This window comes from Alligator mississippiensis, chromosome 12 (assembly GCF_030867095.1).
Source record: "Alligator mississippiensis isolate rAllMis1 chromosome 12, rAllMis1, whole genome shotgun sequence".
Taxonomy (NCBI): Eukaryota; Metazoa; Chordata; order Crocodylia; family Alligatoridae; genus Alligator; species Alligator mississippiensis.
Genome location: NC_081835.1, coordinates 28,085,711 through 28,103,784, shown reverse-complemented (window position 1 = coordinate 28,103,784; position 18,074 = coordinate 28,085,711). Strand labels below are relative to the sequence as shown.

Here is an 18,074-nt window from a genome sequence, read left to right as displayed (position 1 = left end):
AACTTCAATAACACTCATTCTCACTGCCTGTTCTTTCATACAGCCTGATGGGCACTGTCTTTTGAATGCCAGCTAATGCCTGACCTGTTCTGTCATTTTGCAGAATTGCTCAGAAGCAATGTTGTGTCTCATACTTAAAAGAAAACAGCTGTGTTACTGGCATGATTGCAGCCAAGGAAGGAGTTTTGTGTGGACCTGATGAAAGTGATACCTGTGGAGGATCTTCTTATAAGGCAAGGCCCTGTTGTACTACTGCAAAGCTTGTTTTTCAGTTTTGCGCATTTATAACATGCTTTATATTTGTTCTATGTAGCTTAGTTAATTGTAAAGTTTCCTGAGTAAGGCATGGAAATAACCCTTAGCTAAGTATTACATTTAGGCTCAATTGTGCCTGATGGGCTTATTCAGTGCTTTGAAACTTTGTAATAATGGTCATTTGTGTTGTCTGTGTCTGCATTTTTAAGATGAAACTTGCTGTTTTTATTGCTGCATTCCCTATTTAGAAAAATTGAGAAATCCAGGTTTGTTTTATAGTTATAGCATAGTAGGTTTTAGAAAATTATGGGAGAAAGCCGACTCAATGATATAACTGCAGAAGCCCATGACTAAACAACTTGTCTGCTTAGGTACGATGTTAAATTTCAGTTTAATTTAGCAGTTAAACAAGCTTTTGATTAGAGAAATAAATATTTAGATGACTAGAGAACTTTACCTCATCCATAAGAAAGGCTATTAACTGGTGGTTCACATTAAAAATCAGTACCACAATTTTGGTTTGTTTAAATCAGACCAGCTGTATTGAAGTAATTTAAGTTTACACCAGGTTTCATCAGTTGAAGACTTGGCCTTTTACTTGTTATGCTGGTTTCCTTAGATTATACTCATTAAAAGCTTAGTATGATTTATGTAGGCATACCTAGGCTCAGGTGTAACTTCAGTTGTCTAAGCAGGAAACATTATTATCTCTGTCTGCTCTGCTACATCAGAGATTCCTGAGGATAATTTTATTCATAGGCAAGGAAGGTGTACCTAGTTTATAGTGTATATTTTAATTACCTTAACATTTCAATGGATAATTTAGTTTTCACATATTTTATGGGGGACAAAATTCTGCCTTCAGAAACATAGAAAGGAATGAATGAAGCTTTTGTATCTAAGGGAATAATTTAGTTTCTGAAATAGGTCAGAAGTGCTACTTTTAGGTTTCTGCTGCCAGTCTCTCCTGTGCACTGTAAAGCACTATTATCTAGATTGTGCCTGTTCCCACATTATAAGCTTAGGCAGTAGAACAGCAGTTCCCAAATTCTGACAGATTGCGTACCATCAGTTTAAAATGGTACAGCCTTAAGTACCAACAGCAAATTTTTCATACACGTGGGTAACAGACTATTTATTAAAACAACATCAAAACCTTTAGTAATCATAAAACAATGTTTTATCAATTACAGTAGCCATATAAAATAATTATAAATTGGAAAAAAGATGGTGATTACCTGTTCAGAGATACTTTTCGGGATGTCTGGAGGTGCGTTTAGTGGGAGGGGCAAGCTTGCTTGACAGAACACAGTATTCGGATGTCTGGTGTGGGGCTGTACGTGTGTGTGTATGGGGTTTGGAGCCCAGGGAGGAAGTGTCCCTGCACGCCCTGGCAAGATGCGGGGTACTGTGAATCAGGAGTGAGGGGCAGCAGCAGGGCTGAGGGTGCTGTGGCCGGGGAGTGAAAAACAGACACACAGACATGGACACACACAGACACACACACAGCCCAGCAGGTAAGTCTGTGGAGGAGGGAAAAGGAGTTGGGAGAGGGGAGGGGGGGCAGATCGAGGGAGGGAGTGGGACAGGGGCAGGGGTAGGGTGAATGGGACCCTGGGGCTGGGGCTGGGGTGGGTCATGGGACAGAGCCACGGGAGGATCACCCAGGGGCATGGGAGGGCGGAGGGGGCATGGCTCCTTGCCATTGTGCACACCCTTGGAGGAGGCATGGGGGTGTGCCCCCTGGATTTGTGCATGGGGCAGAGGCAGGTTGCCACTGTGCACCGCATGCTGAGCTCTGCACCCCACTGCATCCAGAGCTGCTCGCAACGCCATGTGCCTTCCAGGCCTTCTGAGCCTGGAAAGGCCCAGGCTGCCACAGGAGGGGCCACATCTTTTTGTGCTGGCCCTGCTGGGGGGATGGGGCAGGCTGGCCCCAGAGGAGAAACCCCCCGGGGAACAATGGCATGCCCACTGGGCTCTGCACCCTGCTATCATTGCCTCAGGAGCCACACGAGATGCCATGCTGTTCCTCTGGGCCCCAGGAAGGCAGGGAATGCAGAAGGCACATGGCATTGCACATGGCTCCCAAGGCAGTGGTAGTGGGGTGCAGAGCCCAGCATGCAGTGGGCAGCTCGCCTCCATCCCATTAACAAATCTGGGGGGCATGTGCCCCCCATTCCTCCCCTGGGGTGCATGCAGCGGCAGGAGCCCGCTGCACCCTTGGATGAGCTGTCTGGGTTCTGACTATCTCACCACCCACCCTGGGGCCTCATTTGCCCCTGCCCCAATCCCTCCCTTACCATGGGGGCCTCAATCTGCACAACCTCCTCTCCCCGACATCCCTTCCCCCCAACATACTTACCTGTTGGGTGCTGCTTCACACACAGCCGCGCTGCATTCCTGGCCATGTGCAGCAGGCTGTGGCTCTGTGTTTGTGTGTGTGTGTGTGTGTGTGTGTGTGTGTGTGTGTGTGTGTGTGTGTGTGCGCGCACCTCCCCCTGGCCTTCTGTGTACCACTCAGGTCATTTGTGTACCACTGGTACCACAGTTTGGGAACTGCTGCAGTAGAATGAACACAGAGAAATACCTTATAACTAAAGGTTTAAATATGGAAAGAAGTGACTCCATCCTTCATCTTTCAAATAAAGGAAAAAAGGTGTTCCATACATTTCATTCTGTGGGTCGTTTGGAAAGACTCAAAAGCCAAGATCCTCTTCATTCTATGGAAACATTAAAGCCTTGTTCACACTAGAAGGAAGCCACTCTAACTGGTTTAGAGTTGGTGAAAAGTCCAAAATTGACAGTGATGAAATGTGACTGGGCAAAGCACCACTCTGTAAGAAAACTCTTGCCATGGTTTTGACTGGCTTGGCAGAACCAGCTCTGGATGTGAAAATTTAGTTCAGGTTTTGTCCCCATTCAACTATTGGACTTTTTGCTGACAGTTGCAATTGGAGCCAGTTTAACTTGTCTTATGCAGGTGAGGCCTGGCTTGTTAGTAACTAGACTAAATTTATTTTACTTAATTTAGATGGGCAGTTCTAAAGGGTTTGCAAGGTAGAAATGATAACTGGGCACACTGAGTCACACTAGTAGTGAAACTGTCAGTAGTTTATCTGCTCTTCTTTTCCTTCTGTTGAGAAGAGAAACTCTGAGCTCTGTCAATTATTTTCTAACTATTGACTTTTGGCTGCAGCCCTCTAAATGCAATTATTAGGATGCGAGGGCATTTATTAATATTCAAATCCATGGTGGGTATCTTCATTTACATACAATCCCCTTGTGGTCTATGGAGCAGGGAGATGCAGCTCCTCCACATCTTTGCTTGATTAGTTACCCATTATGCATAAACTTGATTGGTGCTCAGTAAGTGCTCTTGAAACACATTTAGGGGTTAGTATTTCTTGTCTGATGCACTTTCATGGCCTGACTATGAAAATTGCACGTGGCCTTGAGTAAATGGCAGTGCAGTCTTCCCCCTTCTGACTTCCCCATCTCTATAGGTGACACCCTGAGGCATGTGCCCCACAAAGGCTCAATTCACTTTCTCTCTGTCTCCAGTATTCAGAGGAAGCACACAGTCTGCAATCTCTTTAGATACACACAGGGAGGGAAAGGAAAAGCAAATTGTCCAACAAACACACTGTTACCAGCCCCTACTTTTTGCAATCATCAATTCTGTTGGCTGGTGTTTAGGGAGATTAAGGAATACAAATGGAAGGGCACTTTTGGGCAATGAATGTTTGGAGGGAACAGTATCTATTTTCTTAAGCAGAGTGCAGGAACTAACATTGTTATTGTTGCTCATACAGAGTATTAGGGATTGCCCTTTTTACCATGTCACTGACTCATTCATGTCAGGTCCAGATCAGTGGTTCTCAACCTTCTTAGACTCAAGGCACCCTTAGAAAATGCCAGCTCTTCATTTTCACTTGTTTCTTGACTACAAACAAGTTAAGGAACAATCCTTCTATTGCAAAGAACTCATAAAGCTCACAACAAAGTGCTTTTGACACTATGGATTCCTATTTGAAATCTTGTTTTTAAAATGTGAATTATATGTAAGGTGTTACCAGACCTAACCATGCTAAAATTGGACCAGACAACAGGCTTCATGTGCTCCCAGTAGCCTAGGTTGTAATGTATTGTACTAGTTAGTAGGGGTGTGCAAAGCAGGCCGTATTCGATTCGGATTTGGCCTGATTCAGGGGACAGTGATTCAATTCACTGATTCAGATCACTGTCCCGATTCTTTTTGGCCAAATCTGAAGATTTGATTCTGATTTGGAGAATCAGTGATTTGGCCATAGACACAGATTTTGTTTTTTCTACATACCTCGAGGTACTGGGCACGGCTTGTGAATGCTGAGATGGTGGGGCAGATGGATGGTGTCTCACAGAAGCACAGGGAGTAGTTCCAGTCCACTTCCAGGTCCACTACCAAGTGCATAGAGGACCCTCCCCCCACAACCTACAGCTCTGTGATTGGATGGGGGGGGAACCCGGGTACCCCCCCAGACCCAGGAGGCACCAGTCGCCAAGCTGGGGGGGTGGGGAGGAGCATACCCCGTATGCTCTGCAACAGACCCGGAAGTGGACCAGAAGTGCTTCTGGTCCGCTTCTGGGTCTGCTGCTGAGCATGCTGAGGACCCCCCAATGCTCCTGTGGGATGCTTCATCCTCTCCACCATGTCAGCATTCATGAGCGGTGCCTGGTATCTCAAGGTATATAGAAAAAGCATATAAAGCTGTGTCTATTCCTGAGATTAATGGGTCTCCTGATTCAATTCGGATTCAGAGATTCATCCACCGAATTGGGCCAAATGCTTTCCGAATCAAATCGGTGACTGAAGCTTTGCACAGCCCTACTTGTTAGAATGTTTCAAATGCTGAAAGCTTCGTGCCTAGGTCTATCACTTTGCTGTAGTCCATAGCAAAATATGAAAAAGGTGAACTGATTGCCTGTCAGGATAGGGCAGTGTGTTTGCTAGTGTGTAAGACTTGCTGAAAAGCAGGGAAAGCATGTATTTATTATGCATAATTAATAAGCAGATGAATTTGCATTATTTGAACTTTTCATGGAATGGTAATTTCCCTCAGCCATGGAAAGCATAAGTATGTATGTGCAGTGAGCACACTGATATTTGATATCCAATTTACTGAGATGGCACAAGATGTCAAAAAAATCACCTTTTCATTTATTTTTGCTACTACAGTTTTCTCATAAATCAGGGATAATCGCACATCAAATGAGAAGCCAGTGAAATGGTAACCTGCTCTCCCAGCCATGGTATTGAAGACTACCTATGCGGTTTTTAAAAATTTATCTGACAGCTAGACAATTTCAAATGGAGCACAACTGCTTTATGGTTAAGATTTTCTAAATTTGTTTTACATTGCCTCAAAGAACCAGCAGATGTTCCCAAATCTAGCCTACAGTATATCAAAATATATGAATATCAGTGTGGTAGCCATGTGGAATTGCTTCTACAGGATTCACCTTTGGTTTCCACGTGCTCTGTAACTGAAGTTTATGCTACTACTAGGCTTTTAATAGCTGTCCCATCTTCAACTGTTTTTGCTGGATCCAGAATAAGGAGTGAAACACTTATTTTTGTAACTGACTAAATCCTAAGCATATTTTCTGATCACCTCCTTCTTAAGGATCAGTCCTCATTCTCCATCTCTCTATGATACAGTGCACAAAAAAGATAAGTGACTAACAGTCTCCTTCTCTCTCTCTCTTTCATTTTTTTTACAGCAATGTTGTGATTGTTGCTCTCTAGGACTGAGAGTAAGAAGTGAAGGGAAAACCTGTGAGTCCAACCCAAACTTGGGCTACCCTTGCAACCATGTGATGCTTTCCTGCTGTGAAGGCGAAGATCATTTCATATCTCCAGAAATAAAAAGGCATCCTGAGCCTCTGCCAACAATGTCCCCTGAAAAAAGTAGGTAGCCTCCCTTGAATTGCAGGTGGTTGTAGAGGTGAAAGGTGTTTCCACTACAGGCTATAGATAAGGTGATCCTTTAGAAGCACACTCATATGCACTTTCAGGAGATGTCCTAAGTTTTACAAATAGTGATGTTGTTGAGAAAATGATTAGACGTTCTGAACTGTAGGCACTCACCCACCTATTAGTACTTCATTGTCTAGGAAGTTGAACAGTACAGACTGCTGTGTGCCCCATAAATGACTTAAGCAGGACTGTTCTGTTTTCTGTATGTAAAATACATACTAATGCTTAGACAAATTCTCAGTCCTCTTTCCCATTGCTTGTCACACCACAGGTGCAAAGAGGAGTAAGCAAGTAACTTTTAAATAGTTTTTCTCAAAAAGTACTACCTCTTCAGTAGGCAGACTGTTGAAAGAAACACTGCATTGGGATAGAGAGACTGGGCCAGTTGACAGTTAAAAAGTTCTTACCAGACAGTGTGCTAGTTCATGCTTCAGTAAATACAAAGTGGAACAGCTTCAACAGAGAATGAAAGGCCCTCACCTCAGAATATCCCACAGGGCCACCAGGAGATGGATTTTATTCACAAAACAGAAGAGGAGAAGGAGGTGATGGTCACATCTTTATATCTAGTGGTTGAGGCACTTTGGAGAGGTGGGAGATTGAGCTACTGTTTCAAAGCAAATACAGAAGAATTTAATCTTGTATCCCAGTAAGTGTCCTAACCACTGGGTTATAGGGTACAAAAGTACAACTTCCTCTTATTCCTCCTTGTGTTTATGAGTGTCACCTAAGTTCCTCTGTGAATTAAGCCTTAAAAAATAAAACTGTGTTTTGAAAGTATCTTATTACCTATATTTTTTCCATATTTTCAGCCCAAACTGTTTATCATATATAGCCTGAAACTCTGCTTAAGGCCCCTGACAGACATTAATTTAAAGGTGTAGTGGGATCTGATGCATGATCCCAACAGTTGTACTTCCTGCCATGCCACGTGTGTATGGCAGGAGATGCAGTTGTGGAATTGACCATTAGATCCCACTGCGTCATATTTGTAGGTGCAGCAGGAGCACCTGTATTGGCAAGAAGCAAGTTTGACTTCCTGTGCTGCCCCAGTTGGGAGCTGTAGTCAGCTGACTGAGACTTCTGGGTAGGGGAGTGCATGGTGGGCTCCCCTAGCTGGGGCCCTGATCAGCTGATGGGCACTCCCAGCCTCTGAGCACATGGAAGTCTTGAAGGGCTCCAGTGTAGTTTGGAGGCTGGGAGCTCTGGCCACACATTCAGTTAAAGAAATGAAAGGAATCAGACCCAAAGTTATAATGCATATTTTGTGTAATTTCTTTTGTGCTCCAAGGATCGTGTCCTTGAGGAATGACCACTCTTCGTGTACCCCATTCGCCTTCCATCCCTGGTCCCACATCACCTCCCCTACTAATGCCTTGAGCCTGCCAAAGTCAGCATTTTTGAAGTCCAGGACTTCAATCCTGCTAGTTGATTTGTCAACCTTGTGGCAGGCAGTGAATCTGATGAGCTCATGGTCAGTGTCACCCAGGCTGCCCTCAATGTTCAAGCCACACATCAGATCATCTCCTTTGGCCAAGACCAAGTTTAGGAGAGCGGTACCTCTAAACTTCCTTTTTATCTTTTGCTCACTGAAGAGTTCCCTGCTAAGCCAAGCTGGTCTTCTGCCATACTTGCTAGTCTTCCAGTGCATTGGGATTGTTCATTCCTGTGTCCTCAGTAAGGTTTCTGCATCTTCAGTAAGGTACAGCCAGCTCTCCTGGACTCCTTTCCTCTTCAAACTGGCCTCCCATGGGATCCTGCCCATCTGTTCCCTCAGTGAATCGAAGTCTGCTTTTCTCAAGTCCAGAGTCCATACTCTGCTGCTCTCTTTCCTTGGGATCATGAACTGCCCAAGTTGCCATCTACTACTACATTCCTCACCAATTCCTCCCTCTTTGTGAGCAGCAGGTCAAGAAGAGCATGACCCTTAGCTTGCTTCTCTAATGCTTGCACCAGGAAGTTGTGCCCAGCACCCTCCAAAACTTCCTCAATTGCTTGTTGACTGCTGTATTGCCCCACAGCAGATGTCAGGGTGATTGAAGTCCCCCATGAGAACCAGGGCCTGTGATCGGGAAACTTCCATTTGCTGTTTAAAGAAAGCCTCATTCACCACATCCTCTTGATCTTGTTGTGGTGGGTGTCTGCTATAGACCACATCACCCTTGTTGCTATCCCCTCTGACACTAACCCAGAGACTTTCAATAGACCTATCTCCAGCTTCATACTAGAGCTCTGAGCAATCATATAGCTCTTTACATAAAGTACAACTTCTCCTCCTCTTCTACCCTGCCTGTCCTTCCAGAACAGAACCATTCCCATGAAGGGGGAATGTAGCAGAAGGGCTGACAAGCCCTCCTGGCTCAATAGGGACATTGCAGTCCTCTTGAAAAAGAAAAAAGTAGTGTACACACAGTGGAAGCTAGGGACAGTCCTCAAGGAGGACTGTATGACAGTGGTCCACACTTGTAGGGAAATGATTAGGAAAGCTAAGGCAGCAATTGAGTTTAAGTTAGCCAAGGGAGTCAAGGACAATAAGAAATCCTTCTTTAGGTATGTAGGGAGCAGAAGGAAAACAAATGGAAGCATGGGGCCACTGCTTAACACCTCAGGACAGCTGGTAATGGATACTCAGGGGGAAAAAACTGAATTCCTGAATGCCTATTTTGCTTCGGTATTTCACCAGACCAAGGGGAAAGACAAGTGAGATAAGGATCACAGGGGGCATGGTGGGAATGATAGCCTTCCCACTGTGGATGCTGAGCTGGTGCAAAACCAACTAGAAAAGCTAGACATTTATAAGTCAGCAGGACCAAACAGACTTCACCCAAGAGTGCTGATGGAGCTAGCTGAGGTCATTGTGGCCATTTGCCAGGAACCCCTGGCAAAACTCTTTCAGAAATTGTGGCACACAGGGGAGAGTCCTGAGGATTGGAAGAAGGCCAATATTGTGCCCATCTTCAAGAAGAGGAAGAAGGAGGACCTGGGCAACTATAGGTCAATCGGCCTAACCTCCATCCCAGGGAAAATCCTGCAAAAACTCATTAAAGAATCTGTGTGTGATACCCTCAATGAGCGTAAGATTCTGAATGACAGCAAGCATGGTTTCATAGTGGGTAGGTCTTGTCTTGCCAATCTCATCTCCTTCTATGAACAGGTCTCTCGCCACCTGAACACGGGAGAGAAGGGCGGCGTTATATACCTAGACTTTCAAAAGGATTTTGATCTAGTATCCCATGATATCCTTGTGGAAAAATTGGAAGATTGTGGGCTTAACTGCTCAGCAGTTCAGTGGGTGGAAAACTGGCTGCGTGGTAGGACCCAGAGAGTTCTCATGAACGGATCTGTGTCATCCTGGTAAGAAGTAGCCAGTGGTGTCCCTTGGGTCCATGCTTGGACTGATAAAGATGTTGGAAAAGCACCAATGATTTGGATGTGGGGTTGAAAAGCTTGCTGGCCAAGTTTGCGGATGACACCAAGTTATGGGGGAGCGTGGTCATGCCAGAAGATACGTTGCAGGTACAGGCGGACCTGGAGAGGCTGGAGAGTTGGGCGGACCAGAACCAGATGAAGTTCAACACTGAGAAGTGTAAGGTGCTCCATCTAGAGGCAAACAATTCCCAACATATCTACAGGCTCATTGGTGACAGTTTGACTTGCACCACAGCCAAAAGGGACCTAGGGGTAGTGATCAACCATCGCATGAACATGAGCTGACAGTGCAGTGCTGTGGCCAGCAGGACAAACAACACACTGGCATGCATTAACTGTTGTCTCTCATTCAACACTAAGGAAGTGATACTCCCACTGTACTCCACTGGTGTACTCCCACTGTTGAAATGGCAGCTTGAGTACTGCATCCAGTTCTGGGCACTGCACTTCAACAAGGATGTGGAAAAACTTGAGAGGGTCCAGAAAAGAGCCACCTGTATGATCAGGGTCTTGCAAGACAAGCCATATGAGGAGAGGCTCAGTGGCTTGGGCCTCTTCAGCCTACGGAAGAGAAGTCTGAGAGGAGACTTGGTAGCACCTTACCGCTACATCAGAGGAGTATATCAAGAACTCAGTGAACAGCTGTTCACCAGGGCACCCCTGGGGAAGACTAGGAGAAATGGATACAAACTCCTAGATAGCTGCTTCCTGCTCAATTCAGGAAAAACTCCTTCACAGTCAGGGTGTTCAGACTGGAATAAACTCCTTCCAGCCTCAGGGCTTCAGGGGGCTTGTGCAGAACCCCACATGTAGCAGGGGGCAGCGGAGATCGCCCCCCGCCGGCAGGAACTAGTGAGCCCGGGGTGTTTCCTTGTTTGTTTGGTTTTTTTTCTTTAAAGGGCCAGAACTGGGGTGGGCAGGGCAGCCATGGGGGGGGGGGAATTGGGGGGCTCGTGAAGGGCCCCCACACACAGCATGGGGCAGTGGGGAGTCAGTGAGGATCGCCCCCCCAGACCTGGCAACACCTGGTGAGGTGAGGCGCCTTTTTTTTTTTTTTTAAGTGCTGGGAGCTGGGGCAGCCATTGCCAGGCTGGGAGAGCAGGTGGGGGATGGGCCTGGGTGATTTGGAGATTCAGAGATTCGGCAGCAGCCAAATCTCTGAATTGATTCAGGACAGTGATTCAAATCACCGAATCGAATTGCTGTCCCCCAAATCAGCCGAATCTGAAGTGAATACTACTCACTTTGCACAGGCCTACTGAACAGTCTCCTCACTGGGGTCACTTGACAGTAGTTGTCTTTTCCTGCCTAGTGCAGGGGGACTGGACCTGATGATCTACAAGGTCCCTTCCAGCCCCTAATGATCTATGAATCTATAAGAAGTGAAAACTTGGACAAATGACTAGGGAGAGAGATAAAAGTATTGCTCAGGAAGGCAGGGATGAAATCAGGAAGGCTAAAGCACAACTGGAGTTGCAGCTAGCAAGGGATGTAAAGGGTAACAAGAAAAGTTTCTACAAGTATGTCAGCAACATGAGAAAGATCAAGGAAAGTGCAGTTCCCTTATTAAATGGGGGAGGCAACTAGTGACATAGGATGCAGAAAAGGCTGAAGTACTCAAAGCCTTTTTCACCTCAGGCTTCACAGACAAGGTCAGCTTCCAGACTACTGCACCTGGCAGCACAAATTTGGGGAGAAGGTGAGCAGTCAGTGGCGGAAAAAGAACAGGTTAGGGACTATTTAGAAAACCTGGACATGTACGAGTCCATGAAGCTAGATAGGATTCACCCTAGGGTGCTGAGGGAATTGGCTGATGTGATGGCAGAGCTGCTGGCCATCATCTTTGAAAACTCATGGTGATCGGGAGAAGTCCCAGATGATTGGACAAGGACAAGTATAGTGCCTATCTTTAAGAAAGGGAAGAAGGAGAATCCAGAGAGCTACAGACGAGTCAGTCTCACCTAAATTGCTGGAAAAATCATGAAGAAGGTCCTCGAGGAATTGATTTTCTAAGCACTCTGAGAAGAGGGTGATTAGGAACAGTCAACATGAATTCAGCAAATGCATGTTATGCCTGACCAACTGAATTGCCTTCTATGATGAGATGACTGACTCTATGGATGTGGGGAGAGCAGGGAACGTGATCTACCTTGATTTCTGCAAGGCTTTTGATATGGTCTGCGACAACATTCTCAGAAACAAGCTAAGGAAGTATGGGTTGGATGAATGATCTGTAAGGTGGATAGAAAACTAGCTGGATGTTTGGGCTCAGAGGGTAGTAGTCAATGGTTTGATGTCTAGTTGGCAGCAGTTATCATGTGGAGTGGCCCAGGAATCAATCCTGAGCCTAGCTATGTTCAATATCTTCATCAGTTACCTGTAAGATGGGATGGAGTGTAGTCTTTAACAAGTTTGTGGATGACACCAAGTTGGGGGGACTAGTAGATATGCTGGAGGGTAGGGCTAAGATTCAGAGAGACCTAGAGAAATTGGAGGATTAGACCAAAAGAAACCTCATAAGGTTCAATAGGGACTAGTGCAAAGTCCTGCACTTAAGACAGAACAATCCCAGGCACTGATGCAGGCTGGGGACCAACTGGCTAAGCAGCACCTCTGCAGAAAAGGACCTGTGGGTTACAGTAGACAATAAGTTGGATATGAGCCAACAGTGTCCCCATGTTCCAAAGAAAGTTAATAGCATACTGAGCTGCATTAGTAGGAGCATTGCGAGCAGATAGAGGGTGGTTCCAAATAGGGTGGAGCTAGACTGTTCTCAGTGGTAGCAGACAACAGAAAAAAGAGCAATGGTTTCAAGTTGCAGCAAGGGAAGTTTAGGTTAGATGTTAGGAAAAACTGGGCACGTCTACATGGGACACTGCACATTGGCTTAATAATATTGCATGATAGTGTATCATGGCAAAAACTGTACTAATAGTCTACTGCACAGTGTTATTAGGCTAATGTGCAGTAAACATCACTAAATAACCATTCACTGGTGCTACTGCACAGTAAGTTTAGGTACTGCACATTTAATTTTTACTTTATTAAGGAAGTACAAAATGAAACGCTCAGTATCTAAGGCACATTAATGAATTTGACCTCTAGATGACCTCCCGAGGTCCTTTTCAACACTAACTTTCTATGATTCTATGATCACTGAGTAAACTGAAAATATTTAGATAAGTGTATGTCCTGAGGTCACACAAGAGGAAGTTGTAGAATAGGCAATTGAATCTCGGGCCTATACTTCCAATCTCCTCTTTACCCACGATATCACACAATACATCCACAACCTATTGCACATGAAAAACAAATGGAGTAGCAACATACAGGACTGGGTTTCAAATCTTTGTCCATTCTCCTCCACTGAGTTGTCTGTTGGTTTCCAGTCACTCCAAGGACCAACTCAATAGTGCTGTATTACACACATTACTAAAATTCAAAAGCTGTGGAACTTCAATAAGAAACAGAAATCTAGAAACCTGAGCAGACTTTTATTTTTTCCCTAAGGAAGAAAAAGCCCATTAATATATAACACTTTTGAGATTTCTCAAAGAAATGTCAACATTTGTGTAAGTATCCCCTTGGGGTTAGGGGTGGGTATTCCACTCAATTTTTTTCCCTCAGAGGAGTATTTTATACAGTATGGAAAAAAATACACAGAGCAGAAGAAAAGGGCTAAAGAGTTACATGGGTATTTACAAAGTAAAACAATGTAAAATGTGACCCTAGTATTCCCTGTGCTTTTATATGAAAATCTTTATAGCTCCTGGAATTTCTAAATAAAAATAAAGTCCTCTAAGGAATTTTGTTCCCTGTGCAAAATATCAAAAGTAAAGATACAGAGGAATTGCATGTACAACATCTTTAATAACCATTTCACATGTTGTTAGGAAACCAAAGCAGACATAATGTCGCAGCAGTGGTTTATGATCCTTCAGAGTGCTAGCAGAATGTGAATAGTTGCAAAATCATTACATATTCTTTACATTTTTTGGCCAGATCCTCAACTGGTATAAGCCAGTATTACTTTTTGGAGAACAATGGCCCCACCCTAATTTATCCCAGCCAAGAATCTTGCCCATCTCTGTGCTATTTTATCTAATCACATAGTTTGAACTCTTTGAAAGATGGATCTTTTTTTGTTTTGATATCAATAATTTGTCTTATTCTAGATGTGCCACACACTTTGCATAGTGTTCAGTAGTTTTACAGTTTGTGTGTTTTGCATTTCACAATACAACCCAAACTGCAGTTCAGTCAGCCAGGGACATATTTGAATTATAAGGGGAGCCAGTGGTGATGTGCACATGAGAGCACTGGTACCCCCCTGACAGCCAGCGCTCCCCAGTTATGCGATGGGCAGGCGGTAGTGCCAGTGCCCCCCTTGCAAGCAACAGCCAGAGAGTGGGGGCGCCAGAAGAAGCATCACTGACACTTCCGGGACCCCCCAGTCAGCAAGATCAGCCATGGGGAGACCCCACCCGGTCACTGTCTGGCTGCTGGGGAGGCATGTGCCCCCCTGACTCAGAAGGCTCCAATCGCCCATGAGGGGAGCTTTCCAAGTTTAAATATCTTCACATCTAAACCATAAAGAAAAGTATAGGTGCTTTTTAATAAGAAAAAAGCTTTTAGCTTTAGGGATGTGAAAGGTTGAACATTTAAATGATAAGTATATTTATACTGCTAATGCATTACTGGTTAATATTTAGTGCAGCACAGTCCAGTGGGGAAGGGAAGCAGCGCGGTGCCTCAGGAACAGGAAGGTGGCAGGGCAGGTGCGAGGGAAGGAAGGAGGGGTGAGGGACGATTAGTTTTCCTAGCCAGTCTGCTCCCTCTTTTCCAGCAAGTTGGTGGCTACAGTGGACTGGGAAAACCCCTTGCCTGCTTTTGGCACCCATGGGTTTACATAGGCTTTGTTGTCTGGAAGGACTTGCTGTCTCCTCCTACTCTCCCGTGGTCAAAGGCCCAGGGAGCAGCTCCCAGCAGCAGCTGTGTCCCACTGGGTCTGTGCACAGCCCCTGGATCCTGGCGCTGCTCCAGGCAGGTGGCCGCAGCCCCTCCTTCGTGGCATGGTGGGGGCCAGGCACATGCCAACTTGGGGCTCTGTGCCCCTTGGCTGGGACTCGGTATTTGTTAACCATTTAATCAGTATAATAGAGTAGATTAAACAGATATTTTAAAATGATGTTTCCATGCCTAGTTAGCTTGCCTTCTCTGGAAAGGAAAAAACCCAAAATGACATTTTTATACAAAAAAATTCCCCAAAATGACCAGCTTTGAATTTTGCACCAAATTCAGCTGTTCGTTGCTTTGGAAAGGTGCTATACCTATGTGGCTCTTGCAAAGAGGGAATGTGGGGTTAGAAGTATGAATTTCCTCAGAATCTGTCACACTTTCTGAATTTTCAGGTTTATGTGAATTGCTAACCTCAGATGAGATTGGAGAGACATAAAAGTGCATGGAGCAAATTTGGTGTAAGCTTCTGTTAAACTCAGTGTTGAGTAAGACTTGTTAGTTTGGTGTTTGCAGCTAAAAGAATAGCTGGTAATAATTTAATTGTAAATAGTTTAATAGCAGCTTGGGTTTTGTTTACAGAAACATGTCAAGAGACAAAAATGTGTCTGATTTAACTGCAGGACAAATGGCAAAAAATCCGGCAGGGATCACTGCCGAGCTAAGAGGAGGAGTTTCCCATTCCTAAACAACTCTGTTGCTGCATGTCTGTTATTAAATTGCCACCTTTGGGCCTTGAGCACGTGGACCTGGAACTGGTACAGGGCCATTAGTATAGTGGGTGAACTGAATGACTCAGCAGAACATTTGGGTAGGTTGGAGGTGTATAATTCTCTTACATCTTACTCTGCAGTGTGTCTAAATTCAGAACTGCCCTTAAGCATGTGCTTAAAACGAAGTCTATGCTTAATTCCTGTTGGCTTCAAGGAGATTTAGGTACATGTTTAATTTTAAGCATATGCTAAATACCGTGCTAATTAGGGATGTTATGCTGAAGCGAGGCCTTGAAGAGCTGCACTGAACATCTGTCATACTTTTTTAAATGGAGTAGATCAGTGATGCTCAACTTTTGGCCTCATAGGCCAGAGGAGTGGAGAAGGGGCTGTCTGCAGGCCAGATTGGGTCTGGGGCCCAGCACCAGCACTATTCTCTCTGTGCCCCATGCACCAGGATGGGTTCTGGGGGCCTGACACCATCCCTTCCTGCCCCCCTGTACCCTGGGATTGGGTCCCAGGAGCCCAGCAGTGCCCCCTCCTGTCAGGATTGGGTTCTGGGAACCTGCCACTGACCCTCTGCCCCCTCACACTGGGATTGAGTCCTGGTGCCTAGTAGGCCTACGCAAAGCAGCAAGTATTTGTTTCAGATTCAGCCGATTCAGGGGATAGTGATTCGATTCAGTGATTCGAATCACTGTCCTGAATTGATTCAGCCGAATCTGATTCGGAGATTTGGCCACCGCTGAATCTCTGAATCAAACAGATCCCATCCTCCACCTGCTCTCCCGCCCTCGTAAATGGCTGCCCTGCCTGGCTCCAGCATCCCAGCTCTATAAAAAATTAAATTAAATTAAATTAAATTAAATGAAAATCCCCGCATTTATCAGCTGCTGCCAGGTGGGGTGGAGGGCCAGGGCGCTCCCTGCTGCCCCACACTGCCCTGTGCTGCATAGGAGGGCTCTGCCACAAGCCCCTAGAAGCCCCAATGGTTGCTGCAACAGCCGGTGAGCATGGAGCTTTTTTTATTTTTAAAGAGCAAGGACACTGGGGCCAGGAGGGGCATCCATTGATGGGTCTGGGAGAGCAGACAGGGGTTGGGAGGCACTCAAGGGGATTGGGGGAGCAGGCAGGAGATGGGACCTGGCAGGGGTCCCCCCATGGTCCCTTCCTCCCTCTTCCAGCCCCTACCCTACCCCACCTATTTACCAGCATGGAGTCCAAGTCTAGTTTCTGCAGCGGTGAGCAGTGACTGCCTGAATTTTCAAATGTCTCCAAAGCTCTCCAAATCTTTTCCAAATCAATTCGGAGGTTTCAAATCGATTCAGATCTTTTTATTGGTTTCCTGATTCGATTTAGAGTTGGAGATTTGGCTGCCGAATCTCCTCCGAATTGAATCAGCACCCAAAGCTTCACGCAGGCCTAGTGCCCAGTGCCTCTCTCTGCTGGCCTTGCACACTAGGATGATGCGCTGGATACCGCACACAGGGCCCAGTGCTCCCCATGGGTCTGGAGATTTGGCAACAGCAGAATAGTGGCACTGCTCCCCTACCACCAAATTTCTAGACCCCTGGGGAGTCCCATGGGCCAGATGACACAGCACTATGGGCCAGAGGTTGGTAGTGAGCACATAGTCCCACTTTTTCTAGAGGCATTGTGTCTGCTCCTGTATTCTGTCCTTTGCAGATAATGTCTCTAGCTACCAGCCTGGTCAGACTGTGTATCTTCCAGGACTTTAATGTGTGCTTTTCACAGCCAACCAAAGAATTACTTTACTGGACTTAATGGTTCATAAATTACACTTTTAAAATTAATAAAGTAATAGGGTGTGCCATTTTTCTGACATTTAATTAAGTTGTACCCAGAAGGGAGCATGGTAATGTATGTTGAGCACATTTAAATAAATGTTTGGTAAAGAATTATGAAAAGGAAACTTCTCCCCCAAGCACCAAACCAAAGCTCATGCTAAAGTTCAGTGAAACTCCTTCACACACTTAGTAAAGTTAGCTAATACACCTATTAGTAGAGGGGAGGTTTTGGCCTAGTGAAAGAAAATGTCAACTGGAGAAACGTTTTGTGTGTGATTTAACTAAAATACCTTTCATAAGCAGAATCCTTAAGTAGTTTCCCTTCTGGCAAATTAAGGTAACCTGTTCAAATTATCCATAGGATTTCAGAAAATTCTCCCTTCTGCCCTTGCTTTCTCCCTTCTGAAGCTTTGACTGCACATGAAAGCATTTGACTTCTTGTTTATGCTGTTGACTCTCGGGCTCTTGATCCAAACAAAGCATTTGGTAAGCAACAGAGGGAAGACTAGGATGAAGGATAAGACAGCACTGATTAGTCACTAATGTAGGCATACTAAGCTTATCAGAAGCAAAAACACTTTTTTTTCCTTTTGGATTGGCTTGAAGCATCCCTGCTTTAGTGAAATATGGAAATTTCCTTATGATTAAATTGCAGGCTGCAGGGTTTTTAAGAAATTATAAATGGGGATGCCATTAGGCATCATTTTAACTTAGCCTTTCAAGTTGCTAAAGATTCAGCTTTATCCTATGACTGTACCCCACAATTAGCACAGCTTATTTCAAAAGAAAAAGGGGTTTTCAAAGAGTTATTAAAGTGATTGTTAAAACAAAAGA

General features: G+C 45.1%; 1 protein-coding gene across 7 annotated transcripts in view; it reads left to right on the top strand.

Moving 5' to 3' along the window:
* Nucleotides 1–18,074, top strand: part of FBLN2 (fibulin 2) — a 243,105-nt gene that overhangs the window by 180,348 nt on the left and 44,683 nt on the right. For all 7 annotated transcript variants that reach the window (XM_059715805.1, XM_059715804.1, XM_019495416.2 and 4 more), the window contains 2 exons: nucleotides 104–233; nucleotides 6,019–6,205. In XM_059715805.1, the coding sequence (XP_059571788.1) occupies nucleotides 104–233; nucleotides 6,019–6,205 (317 nt within the window). The remainder of the gene's footprint in view (nucleotides 1–103; nucleotides 234–6,018; nucleotides 6,206–18,074) is intronic.